A 22139-nucleotide genomic window follows, 5' to 3' on the forward strand; every position below is an offset into this window, starting at 1 on the left:
TGCCCGAGCCAGTGAGGGGCTGCCCTTCTCTGGGTGGCTCCTCCAGAGGCACTTGACCAATAGGCAGATAAAAACGTTGATGTTGAAGCCACCCGTAACAGCACACAGCCATGCGTACATGTATGTGCCTAGATCCTGCACATGCATGGGTGGAGATTCCATTGAGATGACTTCCATGATAGAGAATGCGGAGGTCTTGCCCTCATTGTTTGTCCTACTCTACTCCTCTCCAATATGTCCTTGTTTCTTTACCAAAGTATACTTCAAATGTCTCACACTCTTGATGACTTTATTACGATGTGAACTGCAATGAAATGCAATTTATGTTTTACGCACCCTGTGAAAAGTGTACAAAAAACACAAAAACTGTGAAGAGTAAAAGATTTTAAAAAAGTGTGTATACCATCTTACAAGTCATGACCTTGTGGGTGACGTACAGAGAAATGCAGGCACTCATTTAGTAATGAGCTGACAGGACTGGATTTCATCATACAATTTATTAAAGATGTTTGCTTTGATGAGCAAGGAGTTCCTGAAGGCAGGCCTGAATGGACGCCCTGAAGCTATGGCCACTGAGTCAGGATGGGCTGGTGATTAGATGAAGCTGCCATTTGCCAACACAAGGAACTTGAAACCATTAGGGGGTGATCCGTTGATGGCAAACGTGACTCCCAAATGTCCAAAGAGGGAAAATGGTCTTCAAATGAGGACAACGGCGCGCATGGACAATAATCCCTCTTCAGTCGTTGCAGCAGAAGATCCTGACGTCATTCATACCAGTGTCGTCAACTATTGGCTGCGGCAGTTCTATCCTCACCTGCAGGCCACACATTCCCTTCATGCAGGAAGCGCTAAATCCCCCATAAGACCCCAAATTTCCACCGCAACCTTCAATGATTGCTTCGTCGCTGCAGTAGAACCGGATGTTATTGGCTGCCGTGTCATCTGTGACTGCTCCTTGGTAGGGCTGCACTCTCAAGGAAAAGGATATCATGACACCGCCGGGGCACCATGAAATAGGGCCCCACACTCCCGCCCTAAAAAGAAACCCAGTGTTACATTTTCTGTAATATTGAGAATAGCTTCAGCAAAAAGATCATTTTAAGTCAGTTGCATTTTACAGCATCTTAGACATCATGAAATATTGAGAGCTGGTCCCCTGAGGCAAGCACCCCAATGAGAGCTGGTCACCTGCACCTGAGGCAAGCACCCCAATGAGAGCTGGTCACCTGCACCTGAGGCAAGCACCCCAATGAGAGCTGGTCCCCTGAGGCAAGCACCCCAATGAGATCTGGTCACCTGCACCTGAGGCAAGCACCCCAATGAGAGCTGGTCACCTGCACCTGAGAATAGCACCCCAATGAGAGCTGGTCACCTGCACCTGAGAATAGCACCCCAATGAGAGCTGGTCCCCTGAGGCAAGCACCCCAATGAGAGCTGGTCACCTGCACCTGAGGCAAGCACCCCAATGAGAGCTGGTCACCTGCACCTGAGGCAAGCACCCCAATGAGAGCTGGTCCCCTGAGGCAAGCACCCCAATGAGATCTGGTCACCTGCACCTGAGGCAAGCACCCCAATGAGAGCTGGTCACCTGCACCTGAGAATAGCACCCCAATGAGAGCTGGTCACCTGCACCTGAGAATAGCACCCCAATGAGAGCTGGTCCCCTGAGGCAAGCACCCCAATGAGAGCTGGTCACCTGCACCTGAGAATAGCACCCCAATGAGAGCTGGTCCCCTGAGGCAAGCACCCCAATGAGAGCTGGTCACCTGCACCTGAGGCAAGCACCCCAATGAGAGCTGGTCACCTGCACCTGAGGCAAGCACCCCAATGAGAGCTGGTCCCCTGAGGCAAGCATCCCAATGAGATCTGGTCACCTGCACCTGAGGCAAGCACCCCAATGAGAGCTGGTCACCTGCACCTGAGGCAAGCACCCCAATGAGAGCTGGTCCCCTGAGGCAAGCACCCCAATGAGATCTGGTCACCTGAGGATAGCACCCCAATGAGAGCTGGTCACCAGAGACAAGCACTCCAATGAGATCTGGTCACCTGAGGATAGCACCCCAATGAGAGCTGGTCACCAGAGACAAGCACTCCAATGAGATCTGGTCACCTGAGGATAGCACCCCAATGAGAGCTGGTCACCTGCACCTGAGGCAAGCACCCCAATGAGAGCTGGTCCCCTGAGACAAGCACCCCAATGAGATCTGGTCACCTGAGGCAAGCACCCCAATGAGAGCTGGTCACCTGAGGCAAGCACCCCAATGAGAGCTGGTCACCTGCACCTGAGGCAAGCACCCCAATGAGAGCTGGCCACCTGAGACAAGCACCCCAATGAGATCTGGTCACCTGAGGATAGCACCCCAATGAGAGCTGGTCACCTGAGGCAAGCACCCCAATGAGAGCTGGTCCCCTGAGGCAAGCACCCCAATGAGAGCTGGTCACCTGCACCTGAGGCAAGCACCCCAATGAGAGCTGGCCACCTGAGACAAGCACCCCAATGAGATCTGGTCACCTGAGGATAGCACCCCAATGAGAGCTGGTCACCTGCGGCAAGCACCCCAATGAGAGCTGGTCCCCTGAGGCAAGCACCCCAATGGGAGCTGGTCACCTGCACCTGAGGCAAGCACCCCAATGAGAGCTGGTCCCCTGAGGCAAGCACCCCAATGAGAGCTGGTCCCCTGAGGCAAGCACCCCAATGAGAGCTGGCCACCTGAGACAAGCACCCCAATGAGATCTGGTCACCTGAGGATAGCACCCCAATGAGAGCTGGTCACCTGCACCTGAGAATAGCACCCCAATGAGAGCTGGTCACCAGAGACAAGCACCCCAATGAGATCTGGTCCCCTGAGGCAAGCACCCCTATGAGATCTGGCCACCAGAGACAAGCACCCCAATGAGATCTGGTCCCCTGAGGCAAGCACCCCAATGAGAGCTGGTCACCTGAGGCAAGCACCCCAATGAGATCTGGTCACCTGAGGATAGCACCCCAATGAGAGCTGGTCACCTGCACCTGAGGCAAGCACCCCAATGAGAGCTGGTCCCCTGAGGCAAGCACCCCAATGAGAGCTGGTCCCCTGAGGCAAGCACCCCAATGAGAGCTGGCCACCTGAGACAAGCACCCCAATGAGATCTGGTCAACTGAGGATAGCACCCCAATGAGAGCTGGTCACCTGCACCTGAGAATAGCACCCCAATGAGAGCTGGTCACCAGAGACAAGCACCCCAATGAGATCTGGTCACCTGAGGCAAGCACCCCAATGAGAGCTGGTCACCTGAGGCAAGCACCCCAATGAGAGCTGGTCACCTGCACCTGAGGCAAGCACCCCAATGAGAGCTGGCCACCTGAGACAAGCACCCCAATGAGATCTGGTCACCTGAGGATAGCACCCCAATGAGAGCTGGTCACCTGAGGCAAGCACCCCAATGAGAGCTGGTCCCCTGAGGCAAGCACCCCAATGAGAGCTGGTCACCTGCACCTGAGGCAAGCACCCCAATGAGAGCTGGCCACCTGAGACAAGCACCCCAATGAGATCTGGTCACCTGAGGATAGCACCCCAATGAGAGCTGGTCACCTGCGGCAAGCACCCCAATGAGAGCTGGTCCCCTGAGGCAAGCACCCCAATGGGAGCTGGTCACCTGCACCTGAGGCAAGCACCCCAATGAGAGCTGGTCCCCTGAGGCAAGCACCCCAATGAGAGCTGGTCCCCTGAGGCAAGCACCCCAATGAGAGCTGGCCACCTGAGACAAGCACCCCAATGAGATCTGGTCACCTGAGGATAGCACCCCAATGAGAGCTGGTCACCTGCACCTGAGAATAGCACCCCAATGAGAGCTGGTCACCAGAGACAAGCACCCCAATGAGATCTGGTCCCCTGAGGCAAGCACCCCTATGAGATCTGGCCACCAGAGACAAGCACCCCAATGAGATCTGGTCCCCTGAGGCAAGCACCCCAATGAGAGCTGGTCACCTGAGGCAAGCACCCCAATGAGATCTGGTCACCTGAGGATAGCACCCCAATGAGAGCTGGTCACCTGCACCTGAGGCAAGCACCCCAATGAGAGCTGGTCCCCTGAGGCAAGCACCCCAATGAGAGCTGGTCCCCTGAGGCAAGCACCCCAATGAGAGCTGGCCACCTGAGACAAGCACCCCAATGAGATCTGGTCAACTGAGGATAGCACCCCAATGAGAGCTGGTCACCTGCACCTGAGAATAGCACCCCAATGAGAGCTGGTCACCAGAGACAAGCACCCCAATGAGATCTGGTCCCCTGAGGCAAGCACCCCTATGAGATCTGGCCACCAGAGACAAGCACCCCAATGAGATCTGGTCCCCTGAGGCAAGCACCCCAATGAGAGCTGGTCACCTGAGGCAAGCACCCCAATGAGATCTGGTCACCTGAGGATAGCACCCCAATGAGAGCTGGTCACCTGAGGATAGCACCCCAATGAGAGCTGGTCACCTGCACCTGAGAATAGCACCCCAATGAGAGCTGGTCACCAGAGACAAGCACCCCAATGAGATCTGGTCCCCTGAGGCAAGCACCCCAATGAGAGCTGGCCACCAGAGACAAGCACCCCAATGAGATCTGGTCCCCTGAGGCAAGCACCCCAATGAGAGCTGGTCACCTGAGGCAAGCACCCCAATGAGATCTGGTCACCTGAGGATAGCACCCCAATGAGAGCTGGTCACCTGCACCTGAGGCAAGCACCCCAATGAGAGCTGGTCCCCTGAGGCAAGCACCGCAATGAGAGCTGGTCACCTGCACCTGAGGCAAGCACCCCAATGAGAGCTGGCCACCTGAGACAAGCACCCCAATGAGATCTGGTCACCTGAGGATAGCACCCCAATGAGAGCTGGTCACCTGAGGCAAGCACCCCAATGAGAGCTGGTCCCCTGAGGCAAGCACCCCAATGAGAGCTGGTCACCTGCACCTGAGGCAAGCACCCCAATGAGAGCTGGCCACCTGAGACAAGCACCCCAATGAGATCTGGTCACCTGAGGATAGCACCCCAATGAGAGCTGGTCACCTGAGGCAAGCACCCCAATGAGAGCTGGTCCCCTGAGGCAAGCACCCCAATGAGAGCTGGTCACCTGCACCTGAGGCAAGCACCCCAATGAGAGCTGGTCCCCTGAGGCAAGCACCCCAATGAGAGCTGGTCCCCTGAGGCAAGCACCCCAATGAGAGCTGGCCACCTGAGACAAGCACCCCAATGAGATCTGGTCACCTGAGGATAGCACCCCAATGAGAGCTGGTCACCTGCACCTGAGAATAGCACCCCAATGAGAGCTGGTCACCAGAGACAAGCACCCCAATGAGATCTGGTCCCCTGAGGCAAGCACCCCTATGAGATCTGGCCACCAGAGACAAGCACCCCAATGAGATCTGGTCCCCTGAGGCAAGCACCCCAATGAGAGCTGGTCACCTGAGGCAAGCACCCCAATGAGATCTGGTCACCTGAGGATAGCACCCCAATGAGAGCTGGTCACCTGCACCTGAGGCAAGCACCCCAATGAGAGCTGGTCCCCTGAGGCAAGCACCCCAATGAGAGCTGGTCCCCTGAGGCAAGCACCCCAATGAGAGCTGGCCACCTGAGACAAGCACCCCAATGAGATCTGGTCACCTGAGGATAGCACCCCAATGAGAGCTGGTCACCTGCACCTGAGAATAGCACCCCAATGAGAGCTGGTCACCAGAGACAAGCACCCCAATGAGATCTGGTCCCCTGAGGCAAGCACCCCAATGAGAGCTGGCCACCAGAGACAAGCACCCCAATGAGATCTGGTCCCCTGAGGCAAGCACCCCAATGAGAGCTGGTCACCTGAGGCAAGCACCCCAATGAGAGCTGGTCACCTGAGACAAGCAGCCCAATGAGATCTGGTCACCTGGGGCAAGCACCCCAATGAGAGCTGGTCACCCGAGGCAAGCACCACAATGAGAGCTGGCCACCAGAGACAAGCACCCCAATGAGATCTGGTCACCTGAGGCAAGCATCCCAATGAGAGCTGGTCACCTGAGGCAAGCACCACAATGGGATCTGGCCCCCAGAGACAAGCACCCCAATGAGATCTGGTCACCTAAGGCAAGCACCCCAATGAGAGCTGGTCACCTGAGGCAAGCACCCCAATGAGAGCTGGTCACCCGAGGCAAGCACCACAATGAGAGCTGGCCACCAGAGACAAGCACCCCAATGAGACCTGGTCACAAGAGACAAGCACCCCAATGGGATCTGGCCCCCAGAGACAAGCACCCCAATGAGACCTGATTACCAGAGGCAAGCACCCCAAAGAGATCTGGTCACCTGAGGCAAGCACCCCAATGAGAGCTGGCCACCAGAGACAAGCACCCCAATTACACCTGGTCACCAGAGAAAAGCACTCCAATGAGACCTGGCCACCAGAGACAAGCATCCCAATGAGACCTGGTCACCTGTGACAATCGCCCCAATGAGACCTAGTCACCAGAGGCAAGCACCCCAATGACAGCTGGTCACCAGAGACAAGCACCCCAATGAGAGCTGGCCACCAGAGACAAGCACCCCTACGAGATCTGGTCACCTGAGGCAAGCTGCCCAATGAGAGCTGGTCACCCGAGGCAAGCACCACAATGAGAGCTGGCCACCAGAGACAAGCACCCCAATGAGACCTGGTCACAAGAGACAAGCACCCCAATGGGATCTGGCCCCCAGAGACAAGCACCCCAATGAGACCTGATCACCAGAGGCAAGCACCCCAAAGAGATCTGGCCACCTGAGGCAAGCACCCCAATGAGAGCTGGCCACCAGAGACAAGCACCCCAATGACACCTGGTCACCAGAGAAAAGCACTCCAATGAGACCTGGCCACCAGAGACAAGCATCCCAATGAGACCTGGTCACCTGTGACAATCGCCCCAATGAGACCTAGTCACCAGAGGCAAGCACCCCAATGACAGCTGGTCACCAGAGACAAGCACCCCAATGAGAGCTGGTCATCAGAGACAAGCACCCGAATGGGATCTGGTCACCTAAGGCAAGCACCCCAATGACAGCTGGTCACCAGAGACAAGCACCCCAATGAGAGCTGGTCACCTGAGGCAAGCACCCCAATGACAGCTGGTCACCAGAGACAAGCACCCCAATGAGAGCTGGTCATCAGAGATAAGCACCCCAATGAGATCTGGTCACCTGAGGCAAGCACCCCAATGAGAGCTGGCCACCAGAGACAAGCATCCCAATGAGACCTGATCACCAAGACAAACATCCCGGTGAGACCTGATCACCAGAGACAAGCATCCCAGTGAGACATGGTCACCAGAGACAAGCACCCCAATGAGAGCTGGTCACCTGAGACAAGCACCCCAATGAGACCTGGTCACCAGAGACTAGCACCACAATGAGAGCTGGCCACCAGAGACAAGCATCCCAATGAGACCGGATCAGCAGAGACAAGGATCCCTTTCAGATGTGGTCACCAGAGACAAGCACCCCAATGAGATCTGGACACCTGAGGCAAGCACCCCAATAAGAGATGGTCACCTGAGCCAAGCACCCCAATGAGACCTGGTCACCAGAGACAAGCACCCCAATGAGATCTGGTCACCTGAGGCAAGCACCCCAATGAGATCTGGTCACCTGAGACAAGCACCCCAATGAGACCTGGTCACCAGAGACAAGCACCCCAATGGGGGCTGGTCACCTGAGACAAGCACCCCAATGAGACCTGGTCACCTGAGACAAGCACCCCAAAGAGAACTGGCCACCAGAGACAAGCATCCCAAGGAGTCCTGGCCACCAGAGACAAGCCTCCCAATGAGACCTGGTCACCAGAGACAAGCACCCCAATGAGAGCTGACCACCAGAGATAAGCATCCCAATGAGACCTGGTCACCTGAGATAAGCACCCCAATGAGAGCTGGCTACCAGAGACAAGCACCCCAATGAGACCTGGTCACCAGAGACACGTACCCAATGAGTGCCGGTCAACAGAGACAACTGCCTCAATGAGACATGGTCATCAGAGAAAAATACCCCAATGAGACCTGGCCACAAGAGACAAGCACCCAATGAGACCTGATCACCAGAGAGAAGCAACCCAATGACACCTGGCCACCAGAGACAAGCACCCTAATGAGACCTAGTCATCAGAGTCAAGCATCCCAATGAGACCTGGTCACCAGAGTCAAGCACTGCAATGAGAGCTGATCACCAGAGAAAAGCACCACAATGAGACCTGGTCACCAGAGACAATCATCCCAATGAGACCTGGTCACCTGAGACAAGAACCCCAATGAGAGCTGGTCACCTGAGACAAGCACCCCAATGAGAGCTGGTCACCTGAGGCAAGCACCCTAATGCGAGCTGCTCACCTCAGTCAAGCACCCCAATGAGACCTGGTCACCATAGACAAGCACCCCAATGAGAACTGGCCACCAGAGACAAGCATCCCAATGAGACCTGGCCACCAGAGACAAGCACCCCAATGAGATCTGGTCCCCTGAGGCAAGCACCCCAATGAGAGCTGGCCACCAGAGACAAGCACCCCAATGAGATCTGGTCCCCTGAGGCAAGCACCCCAATGAGAGCTGGTCACCTTAGGCAAGCACCCCAATGAGAGCTGGTCACCTGAGACAAGCACCCCAATGAGATCTGGTCACCTGGGGCAAGCACCCCAATGAGAGCTGGTCACCCGAGGCAAGCACCACAATGAGAGCTGGCCACCAGAGACAAGCACCCCAATGAGATCTGGTCACCTGAGGCAAGCACCCCAATGAGAGCTGGTCACCTGATGCAAGCACCACAATGGGATCTGGCCCCCAGAGACAAGCACCCCAATGAGATCTGGTCACCTAAGGCAAGCACCCCAATGAGAGCTGGTCACCTGAGGCAAGCACCCCAATGAGAGCTGGTCACCCGAGGCAAGCACCACAATGAGAGCTGGCCACCAGAGACAAGCACCCCAATGAGACCTGGTCACAAGAGACAAGCACCCCAATGGGATCTGGCCCCCAGAGACAAGCACCCCAATGAGACCTGATTACCAGAGGCAAGCACCCCAAAGAGATCTGGTCACCTGAGGCAAGCACCCCAATGAGAGCTGGCCACCAGAGACAAGCACCCCAATTACACCTGGTTACCAGAGAAAAGCACTCCAATGAGACCTGGCCACCAGAGACAAGCATCCCAATGAGACCTGGTCACCTGTGACAATCGCCCCAATGAGACCTAGTCACCAGAGGCGAGCACCCCAATGACAGCTGGTCACCAGAGACAAGCACCCCAATGAGAGCTGGCCACCAGAGACAAGCACCCCAATGAGATCTGGTCACCTGAGGCAAGCAGCCCAATGAGAGCTGGTCACCCGAGGCAAGCACCACAATGAGAGCTGGCCACCAGAGACAAGCACCCCAATGAGACCTGGTCACAAGAGACAAGCACCCCAATGGGATCTGGCCCCCAGAGACAAGCACCCCAATGAGACCTGATCACCAGAGGCAAGCACCCCAAAGAGATCTGGTCACCTGAGGCAAGCACCCCAATGAGAGCTGGGCACCAGAGACAAGCACCCCAATGACACCTGGTCACCAGAGAAAAGCACTCCATTGAGACCTGGCCACCAGAGACAAGCATCCCAATGAGACCTGGTCACCTGTGACAATCGCCCCAATGAGACCTAGTCACCAGAGGCATGCACCCCAATGACAGCTGGTCACCAGAGACAAGCACCCCAATGAGAGCTGGTCATCAGAGACAAGCACCCCAATGGGATCTGGTCACCTAAGGCAAGCACCCCAATGACAGCTGGTCACCAGAGACAGGCACCCCAATGAGAGCTGGTCACCTGAGGCAAGCACCCCAATGACAGCTGGTCACCAGAGACAAGCACCCCAATGAGAGCTGGTCATCAGAGACAAGCACCCCAATGAGATCTGGTCACCTGAGGCAAGCACCCCAATGAGAGCTGGCCACCAGAGACAAGCATCCCAATGAGACCTGATCACCAGAGACAAACATCCCGGTGAGACCTGGTCACCAGAGACAAGCACCCCAATGCGATCGGGACACCTGAGGCAAGCACCCCAATGAGAGCTGTTCACCAGAGACAAGAAACCCAATGAGACCTGGTCACCAGAGACAAGCAGCCCAATGAGAGCTGGTCATCAGAGACAAGCATCCCAATGAGAGCTGGTCATCAGAGACAAGCACCCCAATGAGACCTGGTCACCAGAGACAAGCCCCCAATGAGAGCTCGCCACCAGAGACAAGCATCCCAATGAGACCTGATCACCAGAGACAAGCATCCTAGTGAGACATGGTCACCAGAGACAAGCACCCCAATGAGAGCTGGTCACCTGAGACAAGCACCCCAATGAGACCTGGTCACCAGAGACAAGCACCACAATGAGAGCTGTCCACCAGAGACAAGCATCCCAATGAGACCGGATCACCAGAGACAAGGATCCCTTTCAGATGTGGTCACCAGAGGCAAGCACCCCAATGAGATCTGGACACCTGAGGCAAGCACCCCAATAAGAGATGGTCACCTGAGCCAAGCACCCCAATGAGATCTGGTCCCCTGAGGCAAGCACCCCAATGAGAGCTGGTCACCTGAGGCAAGCACCCCAATGAGATCTGGTCCCCTGAGGCAAGCACCCCTATGAGATCTGGCCACCAGAGACAAGCACCCCAATGAGATCTGGTCCCCTGAGGCAAGCACCCCAATGAGAGCTGGTCACCTGAGGCAAGCACCCCAATGAGATCTGGTCACCTGAGGATAGCACCCCAATGAGAGCTGGTCACCTGAGGATAGCACCCCAATGAGAGCTGGTCACCTGCACCTGAGAATAGCACCCCAATGAGAGCTGGTCACCAGAGACAAGCACCCCAATGAGATCTGGTCCCCTGAGGCAAGCACCCCAATGAGAGCTGGCCACCAGAGACAAGCACCCCAATGAGATCTGGTCCCCTGAGGCAAGCACCCCAATGAGAGCTGGTCACCTGAGGCAAGCACCCCAATGAGATCTGGTCACCTGAGGATAGCACCCCAATGAGAGCTGGTCACCTGCACCTGAGGCAAGCACCCCAATGAGAGCTGGTCCCCTGAGGCAAGCACCGCAATGAGAGCTGGTCACCTGCACCTGAGGCAAGCACCCCAATGAGAGCTGGCCACCTGAGACAAGCACCCCAATGAGATCTGGTCACCTGAGGATAGCACCCCAATGAGAGCTGGTCACCTGAGACAAGCACCCCAATGAGAGCTGGTCCCCTGAGGCAAGCACCCCAATGAGAGCTGGTCACCTGCACCTGAGGCAAGCACCCCAATGAGAGCTGGCCACCTGAGACAAGCACCCCAATGAGATCTGGTCACCTGAGGATAGCACCCCAATGAGAGCTGGTCACCTGAGGCAAGCACCCCAATGAGAGCTGGTCCCCTGAGGCAAGCACCCCAATGAGAGCTGGTCCCCTGAGGCAAGCACCCCAATGAGAGCTGGCCACCTGAGACAAGCACCCCAATGAGATCTGGTCACCTGAGGATAGCACCCCAATGAGAGCTGGTCACCTGCACCTGAGAATAGCACCCCAATGAGAGCTGGTCACCAGAGACAAGCACCCCAATGAGATCTGGTCCCCTGAGGCAAGCACCCCTATGAGATCTGGCCACCAGAGACAAGCACCCCAATGAGATCTGGTCCCCTGAGGCAAGCACCCCAATGAGAGCTGGTCACCTGAGGCAAGCACCCCAATGAGATCTGGTCACCTGAGGATAGCACCCCAATGAGAGCTGGTCACCTGCACCTGAGGCAAGCACCCCAATGAGAGCTGGTCCCCTGAGGCAAGCACCCCAATGAGAGCTGGTCCCCTGAGGCAAGCACCCCAATGAGAGCTGGCCACCTGAGACAAGCACCCCAATGAGATCTGGTCACCTGAGGATAGCACCCCAATGAGAGCTGGTCACCTGCACCTGAGAATAGCACCCCAATGAGAGCTGGTCACCAGAGACAAGCACCCCAATGAGATCTGGTCCCCTGAGGCAAGCACCCCTATGAGATCTGGCCACCAGAGACAAGCACCCCAATGAGATCTGGTCCCCTGAGGCAAGCACCCCAATGAGAGCTGGTCACCTGAGGCAAGCACCCCAATGAGATCTGGTCACCTGAGGATAGCACCCCAATGAGAGCTGGTCACCTGCACCTGAGAATAGCACCCCAATGAGAGCTGGTCACCAGAGACAAGCACCCCAATGAGATCTGGTCCCCTGAGGCAAGCACCCCAATGAGAGCTGGCCACCAGAGACAAGCACCCCAATGAGATCTGGTCCCCTGAGGCAAGCACCCCAATGTGAGCTGGTCCCCTGAGGCAAGCACCCCAATGAGAGCTGGTCACTTGAGGCAAGCACCCCAATGAGAGCTGGTCACCTGAGACAAGCAGCCCAATGAGATCTGGTCACCTGGGGCAAGCACCCCAATGAGAGCTGGTCACCCGAGGCAAGCACCACAATGAGAGCTGGCCACCAGAGACAAGCACCCCAATGAGATCTGGTCACCTGAGGCAAGCATCCCAATGAGAGCTGGTCACCTGAGGCAAGCACCACAATGGGATCTGGCCCCCAGAGACAAGCACTACAATGAGATCTGGTCACCTAAGGCAAGCACCCCAATGAGAGCTGGTCACCTGAGGCAAGCACCCCAATGAGAGCTGGTCACCCGAGGCAAGAACCACAATGAGAGCTGGCCACCAGAGACAAGCACCCCAATGAGACCTGGTCACAAGAGACAAGCACCCCAATGGGATCTGGCCCCCAGAGACAAGCACCCCAATGAGACCTGATTACCAGAGGCAAGCACCCCAAAGAGATCTGGTCACCTGAGGCAAGCACCCCAATGAGAGCTGGCCACCAGAGACAAGCACCCCAATTACACCTGGTCACCAGAGAAAAGCACTCCAATGAGACCTGGCCACCAGAGACAAGCATCCCAATGAGACCTGGTCACCTGTGACAATCGCCATAATGAGACCTAGTCACCAGAGGCAAGCACCCCAATGACAGCTGGTCACCAGAGACAAGCACCCCAATGAGAGCTGGCCACCAGAGACAAGCACCCCAATGAGATCTGGTCACCTGAGGCAAGCAGCCCAATGAGAGCTGGTCACCCGAGGCAAGCACCACAATGAGAGCTGGCCACCAGAGACAAGCACCCCAATGAGACCTGGTCACAAGAGACAAGCACCCCAATGGGATATGGCCCCCAGAGACAAGCACCCCAATGAGACCTGATCACCAGAGGCAAGCACCCCAAAGAGATCTGGCCACCTGAGGCAAGCACCCCAATGAGAGCTGGCCACCAGAGACAAGCACCCCAATGACACCTGGTCACCAGAGAAAAGCACTCCAATGAGACCTGGCCACCAGAGACAAGCATCCCAATGAGACCTGGTCACCTGTGACAATCGCCCCAATGAGACCTAGTCACCAGAGGCAAGCACCCCAATGACAGCTGGTCACCAGAGACAAGCACCCCAATGAGAGCTGGTCATCAGAGACAAGCACCCGAATGAGAGCTGGTCACCTAAGGCAAGCACCCCAATGACAGCTGGTCACCAGAGACAAGCACCCCAATGAGAGCTGGTCATCAGAGATAAGCACCCCAATGAGATCTGGTCACCTGAGGCAAGCACCCCAATGAGAGCTGGCCACCAGAGACAAGCATCCCAATGAGACCTGATCACCAAGACAAACATCCCGGTGAGACCTGGTCACCAGAGACAAGCACCCCAATGCGATCTGGACACCTGAGGCAAGCACCCCAATGAGAGCTGTTCACCAGAGACAAGAAACCCAATGAGACCTGGTCACCAGAGACAAGCAGCCCAATGAGAGCTGGTCATCAGAGACAAGCATCCCAATGAGAGCTGGTCATCAGAGACAAGCACCCCAATGAGACCTGGTCACCAGAGACAAGCCCCCAATGAGAGCTCGCCACCAGAGACAAGCATCCCAATGAGACCTGATCACCAGAGACAAGCATCCCAGTGACACATGGTCACCAGAGACAAGCACCCCAATGAGAGCTGGTCACCTGAGACAAGCACCCCAATGAGACCTGGTCACCAGAGACAAGCACCACAATGAGAGCTGGCCACCAGAGACAAGCATCCCAATGAGACCGGATCACCAGAGACAAGGATCCCTTTCAGATGTGGTCACCAGAGACAAGCACCCCAATGAGATCTGGACACCTGAGGCAAGCACCCCAATAAGAGATGGTCACCTGAGCCAAGCACCCCAATGAGACCTGGTCACCAGAGACAAGCACCCCAATGAGATCTGGTCACCTGAGGCAAGCACCCCAATGAGATCTGGTCACCTGAGACAAGCACCCCAATGAGACCTGGTCACCAGAGACAAGCACCCCAATGGGGGCTGGTCACCTGAGACAAGCACCCCAATGAGACCTGGTCACCTGAGACAAGCACCCCAAAGAGAACTGGCCACCAGAGACAAGCATCCCAATGAGTCCTGGCCACCAGAGACAAGCCTCCCAATGAGACCTGGTCACCAGAGACAAGCACCCCAATGAGAGCTGACCACCAGAGATAAGCATCCCAATGAGACCTGGTCACCTGAGATAAGCACCCCAATGAGAGCTGGCTACCAGAGACAAGCACCCCAATGAGACCTGGTCACCAGAGACACGTACCCAATGAGTGCCGGTCAACAGAGACAACTGCCTCAATGAGACATGGTCATCAGAGAAAAATACCCCAATGAGACCTGGCCACAAGAGACAAGCACCCAATGAGACCTGATCACCAGAGAGAAGCAACCCAATGACACCTGGCCACCAGAGACAAGCACCCTAATGAGACCTAGTCATCAGAGTCAAGCATCCCAATGAGACCTGGTCACCAGAGTCAAGCACCGCAATGAGAGCTGATCACCAGAGAAAAGCACCACAATGAGACCTGGTCACCAGAGACAATCATCCCAATGAGACCTGGTCACCTGAGACAAGAACCCCAATGAGAGCTGGTCACCTGAGACAAGCACCCCAATGAGAGCTGGTCACCTGAGGCAAGCACCCTAATGCGAGCTGCTCACCTCAGTCAAGCACCCCAATGAGACCTGGTCACCATAGACAAGCACCCCAATGAGAACTGGCCACCAGAGACAAGCATCCCAATGAGACCTGGCCACCAGAGACAAGCACCACAATGAGATCTGGTCCCCTGAGGCAAGCACCCCAATGAGAGCTGGCCACCAGAGACAAGCACCCCAATGAGATCTGGTCCCCTGAGGCAAGCACCCCAATGAGAGCTGGTCACCTTAGGCAAGCACCCCAATGAGAGCTGGTCACCTGAGACAAGCACCCCAATGAGATCTGGTCACCTGGGGCAAGCACCCCAATGAGAGCTGGTCACCCGAGGCAAGCACCACAATGAGAGCTGGCCACCAGAGACAAGCACCCCAATGAGATCTGGTCACCTGAGGCAAGCACCCCAATGAGAGCTGGTCACCTGATGCAAGCACCACAATGGCATCTGGCCCCCAGAGACAAGCACCCCAATGAGATCTGGTCACCTAAGGCAAGCACCCCAATGAGAGCTGGTCACCTGAGGCAAGCACCCCAATGAGAGCTGGTCACCCGAGGCAAGCACCACAATGAGAGCTGGCCACCAGAGACAAGCACCCCAATGAGACCTGGTCACAAGAGACAAGCACCCCAATGGGATCTGGCCCCCAGAGACAAGCACCCCAATGAGACCTGATTACCAGAGGCAAGCACCCCAAAGAGATCTGGTCACCTGAGGCAAGCACCCCAATGAGAGCTGGCCACCAGAGACAAGCACCCCAATTACACCTGGTTACCATAGAAAAGCACTCCAATGAGACCTGGCCACCAGAGACAAGCATCCCAATGAGACCTGGTCACCTGTGACAATCGCCCCAATGAGACCTAGTCACCAGAGGCGAGCACCCCAATGACAGCTGGTCACCAGAGACAAGCACCCCAATGAGACCTGGCCACCAGAGACAAGCACCCCAATGAGATCTGGTCACCTGAGGCAAGCAGCCCAATGAGAGCTGGTCACCCGAGGCAAGCACCACAATGAGAGCTGGCCACCAGAGACAAGCACCCCAATGAGACCTGGTCACAAGAGACAAGCACCCCAATGGGATCTGGCCCCCAGAGACAAGCACCCCAATGAGACCTGATCACCAGAGGCAAGCACCCCAAAGAGATCTGGTCACCTGAGGCAAGCACCCCAATGAGAGCTGGGCACCAGAGACAAGCACCCCAATGACACCTGGTCACCAGAGAAAAGCACTCCATTGAGACCTGGCCACCAGAGACAAGCATCCCAATGAGACCTGGTCACCTGTGACAATCGCCCCAATGAGACCTAGTCACCAGAGGCAAGCACCCCAATGACAGCTGGTCACCAGAGACAAGCACCCCAATGAGAGCTGGTCATCAGAGACAAGCACCCCAATGGGATCTGGTCACCTAAGGCAAGCACCCCAATGACAGCTGGTCACCAGAGACAGGCACCCCAATGAGAGCTGGTCACCTGAGGCAAGCACCCCAATGACAGCTGGTCACCAGAGACAAGCACCCCAATGAGAGCTGGCCACCAGAGACAAGCATCCCAATGAGACCTGATCACCAAGACAAACATCCCGGTGAGACCTGGTCACCAGAGACAAGCACCCCAATGCGATCTGGACACCTGAGGCAAGCACCCCAATGAGAGCTGTTCACCAGAGACAAGAAACCCAATGAGACCTGGTCACCAGAGACAAGCAGCCCAATGAGAGCTGGTCATCAGAGACAAGCACCACAATGAGAGCTGGCCACCAGAGACAAGCACCCCAATGAGACCTGGTCACAAGAGACAAGCACCCCAATGGGATCTGGCCCCCAGAGACAAGCACCCCAATGAGACCTGATTACCAGAGGCAAGCACCCCAAAGAGATCTGGTCACCTGAGGCAAGCACCCCAATGAGAGCTGGCCACCAGAGACAAGCACCCCAATTACACCTGGTTACCATAGAAAAGCACTCCAATGAGACCTGGCCACCAGAGACAAGCATCCCAATGAGACCTGGTCACCTGTGACAATCGCCCCAATGAGACCTAGTCACCAGAGGCGAGCACCCCAATGACAGCTGGTCACCAGAGACAAGCACCCCAATGAGACCTGGCCACCAGAGACAAGCACCCCAATGAGATCTGGTCACCTGAGGCAAGCAGCCCAATGAGAGCTGGTCACCCGAGGCAAGCACCACAATGAGAGCTGGCCACCAGAGACAAGCACCCCAATGAGACCTGGTCACAAGAGACAAGCACCCCAATGGGATCTGGCCCCCAGAGACAAGCACCCCAATGAGACCTGATCACCAGAGGCAAGCACCCCAAAGAGATCTGGTCACCTGAGGCAAGCACCCCAATGAGAGCTGGGCACCAGAGACAAGCACCCCAATGACACCTGGTCACCAGAGAAAAGCACTCCATTGAGACCTGGCCACCAGAGACAAGCATCCCAATGAGACCTGGTCACCTGTGACAATCGCCCCAATGAGACCTAGTCACCAGAGGCAAGCACCCCAATGACAGCTGGTCACCAGAGACAAGCACCCCAATGAGAGCTGGTCATCAGAGACAAGCACCCCAATGGGATCTGGTCACCTAAGGCAAGCACCCCAATGACAGCTGGTCACCAGAGACAGGCACCCCAATGAGAGCTGATCACCTGAGGCAAGCACCCCAATGACAGCTGGTCACCAGAGACAAGCACCCCAATGAGAGCTGGTCATCAGAGACAAGCACCCCAATGAGATCTGGTCACCTGAGGCAAGCACCCCAATGAGAGCTGGCCACCAGAGACAAGCATCCCAATGAGACCTGATCACCAGAGACAAACATCCCGGTGAGACCTGGTCACCAAAGACAAGCACCCCAATGCGATCGGGACACCTGAGGCAAGCACCCCAATGAGAGCTGTTCACCAGAGACAAGAAACCCAATGAGACCTGGTCACCAGAGACAAGCAGCCCAATGAGAGCTGGTCATCAGAGACAAGCATCCCAATGAGAGCTGGTCATCAGAGACAAGCACCCCAATGAGACCTGGTCACCAGAGACAAGCCCCCAATGAGAGCTCGCCACCAGAGACAAGCATCCCAATGAGACCTGATCACCAGAGACAAGCATCCTAGTGAGACATGGTCACCAGAGGCAAGCACCCCAATGAGATCTGGACACCTGAGGCAAGCACCCCAATAAGAGATGGTCACCTGAGCCAAGCACCCCAATGAGACCTGGTCACCAGAGACAAGCACCCCAATGAGATCTGGTCACCTGAGGCAAGCACCCCAATGAGATCTGGTCACCTGAGACAAGCACCCCAATGAGACCTGGTCACCAGAGACAAGCACCCCAATGGGGGCTGGTCACCTGAGACAAGCACCCCAATGAGACCTGGTCACCTGAGACAAGCACCCCAAAGAGAACTGGCCACCAGAGACAAGCACCCCAATGAGTCCTGGCCACCAGAGACAAGCATCCCAAGGAGTCCTGGCCACCAGAGACAAGCCTCCCAATGAGACCTGGTCACCAGAGACAAGCACCCCAATGAGAGCTGACCACCAGAGACAAGCATCCCAAGGAGTCCTGGCCACCAGAGACAAGCCTCCCAATGAGAGCTGGCTACCAGAGACAAGCACCCCAATGAGACCTGGTCACCAGAGACACATACCCAATGAGTGCCGGTCAACAGAGACAACTGCCTCAATGAGACATGGTCATCAGAGAAAAATACCCCAATGAGACCTGGCCACAAGAGACAAGCACCCAATGAGACCTGATCACCAGAGGGAAGCATCCCAATGACACCTGGCCACCAGAGACAAGCATCCTAATGAGACCTAGTCATCAGAGTCAAGCATCCCAATGAGACCTGGTCACCAGAGTCAAGCACCCCAATGAGAGCTGATCACCAGAGAAAAGCACCACAATGAGACCTGGTCACCAGCGACAATCATCCCAATGAGACCTGGTCACCTGAGACAAGAACCCCAATGAGAGCTGGCCACCTGAGACAAGCACCCCAATGAGAGCTGGTCACCTGAGGCAAGCACCCTAATGCGAGCTGCTCACCTCAGTCAAGCACCCCAATGAGACCTAGTCACCATAGACAAGCACCCCAATGAGAACTGGCCACCAGAGACAAGCATCCCAATGAGACCTGGCCACCAGAGACAAGCATCGCAATGAGGCCTGGTCACCAGACACAAGCACCCCAATGAGAGCTGGCCACCAGAGATAATCATTGCAATGAGACCTGGTCACTTGAGAAAAGTACCAAAATGAGACCTGGTCATCTGAGGCCAGCACCCCATTGAGAGCTGGTCACCTGAGACAATCACCCCAATGAAACCTGGTCACCAGAGAGAAGCACCCCAATGAGACCTGGTCACCAGAGAGAAGCACCCCAATGAGACCTGGTCACCTGAGACAAGCACCCCAATGAGACCTGGTCACCAGGGACAAGCACCCCAATGAGAACTGGCCACCAGAGACAAGCATCCCAATGAGACCTGGCCACCAGAGACAAGTATCCCAATGAGACCTGGACACCAGAGACAAGCACGCCAATGAGACCTGGTCACCTGATACAAGCACCCCAATGAGAACCGGCCACCAGAGACAAGCATCCCAATGACAGCTGGCTACTAGAGAAAAGCACCCCAATGAGACCTGGTCACCAGAGACATGTATCCATTGAGTGCCAGTCAACAGAGACAACCACCCCTATGAGACATGGTCATCAGAGACAAACACCCCAATGACACCTGGCCACTAGAGACAAGCACCCCAATGAGAACTGGTCACTTGAGACAAGAACCCCAATGAGACCTGGCCACCACAGTCAAGCACCCCAATGAGAGCTGATCACCTGAGACAAGCACCCCAATGAGACCTGGTCACCAGAGACACGCATCCAATGAGTGTCGGTCAACAGAGACAAGCAACCCAATGAGACCTGGTCACCAGAGACAAGCATCCCATTACATCGTCCCACTAGGGCTTCACAAGAAGAGGGGTCAGGGATCGTATTGACTTAAGCAATTTTCCAATGTATTAGTAATATTTTTACAAAGTTTCTAAATTAAACAAAATGGCAGGACGATTTTTGTAGTGTTTATTTTATAGAATAAAAAACAGCAGTACTGCCTTTCATATCGATTACACACACAGAAAACTATTTCCGGTTGAAAAAAGTTTGTGACATAAAAGCCAGTGCTACCATAAAAATATCCCATAATTCTTTACTAGTCATCCAGCCATCATTCTATGGATCCATAAATATATTTAACCAGCCAACCACCATTCCTCCCAGCTACCCAGCCATCTAAACATCCATTCACCCATCCTCTGCCCAGAAATCCATCCATATATTCACCATCCCAAACTTCAATCCATGCATCGGCCCACCCGTACATCCATATTTCCTTCATTATTCATGTTTTCCTTCCTTTCTTCCTTGCTTAGATCTATTCATCATCTGTTCATCTGTCCGTCCATCTATCTGTTGAGCTGTTTATCTGTCCCTCTGTCCATCCGTTCAACTGTCCAATCATTCACCTGTCCATTTGCCTGTCTGTCCATTCATTCACATGTTCATCCATCCCTCCAATATTTTATTTATTTATTTAATCGTTTATAGGACAAACCTAACTCAGGAGCAGTGGAACACTTTCAAACTTGTGACAGCCAGAGTGGGGCATGGCATTTGGGACAGTAGCCAAGTACTGATGGTAGAAGAACAGAAAAATGTGGACAAATCTTTTAGGTGGACGCTTGCCGGTGAAATCCTTAGCTCTGTGACCTCCATGAGGTACTTAGGGATCCAGTTTAACAACTCTATTTGTGAGCATCACTGGATCGTTGAGCTAAAAACTCGGATGACAAGGCTTGCCTTGCAAGGCCCCAAGATCAACAAAGATTATGGCAAGTTTTCCTTGGCTCCTGTCCTGACTTTCTACCTTCAAAAGGTAGTTCCAGTTATCGCTTTTGGTGCAGAGGCTGGTTGGAACATAAAAGAACATATCTGGCAGACGCTGCAGGGTCGGCTTTGGCGCTACGTAATGAAATTGCCACAGTTCACTTCCATGACAATGTTAAGATATGAACTGGCTCTGAGTTCTCTTCACACCAGAGTTGTGTGGCCATCACTTACTGTATTGCGAAAAATGCTCCTGTCTACGCCGACCCCTGCTCAGATTTCTGCAAGTGAGAGTAACAGTACTCAATCAAGTCTATTAAAAACATGGGCTAACCAACTAATTGCAATTCTGACTGGCGCCAACATCAACCACCTTGAAATGTTGAACCGGCCTCAATGTGAAAAGAAGAAGTTTGAGTCTTGGGCCTGGATAACTAACCAACAAAGACGTGCAAGCCTGCACTCTGCCATCTCTTTGAGGCTTTGGCTGAAATAAACTATGTGCAGCCTTGATATTTGCTTCACTGCCCCTCATGCCATCACCGAGAACAATTTCTAAGACTTCGAATGAACTCATTGATAACGAAAGAAACTCTCTGGCACAGACGTGATAAAGCAGTGAATGATATTGAGTCATCCAAATATCTAATAATTGGCTGTGAAGGAACTCGTAGCCAACGTACGTTGCACCTAGGGAAATTTCCACCTCGTGACGAAGACATGGAAGCTTGGTGGTCTCAGATCATCTCAGGGAATAACATTAAACTTTCTTGTGCAGTGGTAGACTATATGGACATGCTACTGAAAACTGAAGATTGATGAACTCGTATATCATTGATGATGTCTCGATACTAGTCAACTTAACATGAATAGGTGCCAATCCGTATAACCTAGCCTTAGCTGTGCTTGAAAAAATCTGAAATATTAATTTGTGTGGTTGTTGGGACACACAGGCTACTTATTGTTAGGGAGAATTTTTGAAACAAAAGTTTGAACTTTGTGATTTAAACTACAGTTTTTCAAGAAAAAAATAATGTGGATTTCGTTGCACAGGAGGTATTGATGGAAAAGCCACATTTTTAATGTTTTGTAGGGGAAGGGAAGTGTCTTCTAAGCTTGCAGCTGGCTTGACTTCTAGAGGTTAAGGGCAT

At 54.4% G+C, this 22139-nt stretch overlaps 1 protein-coding gene across 1 annotated transcript in view; it reads right to left on the reverse strand.

Moving 5' to 3' along the window:
• Positions 1–401: 401 nt before the first annotated feature.
• Positions 402–22139, reverse strand: part of LOC138579451 (vitelline membrane outer layer protein 1-like) — a 435230-nt gene continuing 413492 nt past the window's right edge. Inside the window, exon 4 of the mRNA XM_069649780.1 lies at positions 402–1037. Within this exon, the coding sequence (XP_069505881.1) occupies positions 740–1037 (298 nt within the window). The 3' untranslated portion in view covers positions 402–739. The remainder of the gene's footprint in view (positions 1038–22139) is intronic.

Source organism: Ambystoma mexicanum, chromosome 3p (genome assembly GCF_040938575.1).
Source record: "Ambystoma mexicanum isolate Mex_15411 chromosome 3p, UKY_AmexF1_1, whole genome shotgun sequence".
Classification (NCBI taxonomy): Eukaryota; Metazoa; Chordata; class Amphibia; order Caudata; family Ambystomatidae; genus Ambystoma; species Ambystoma mexicanum.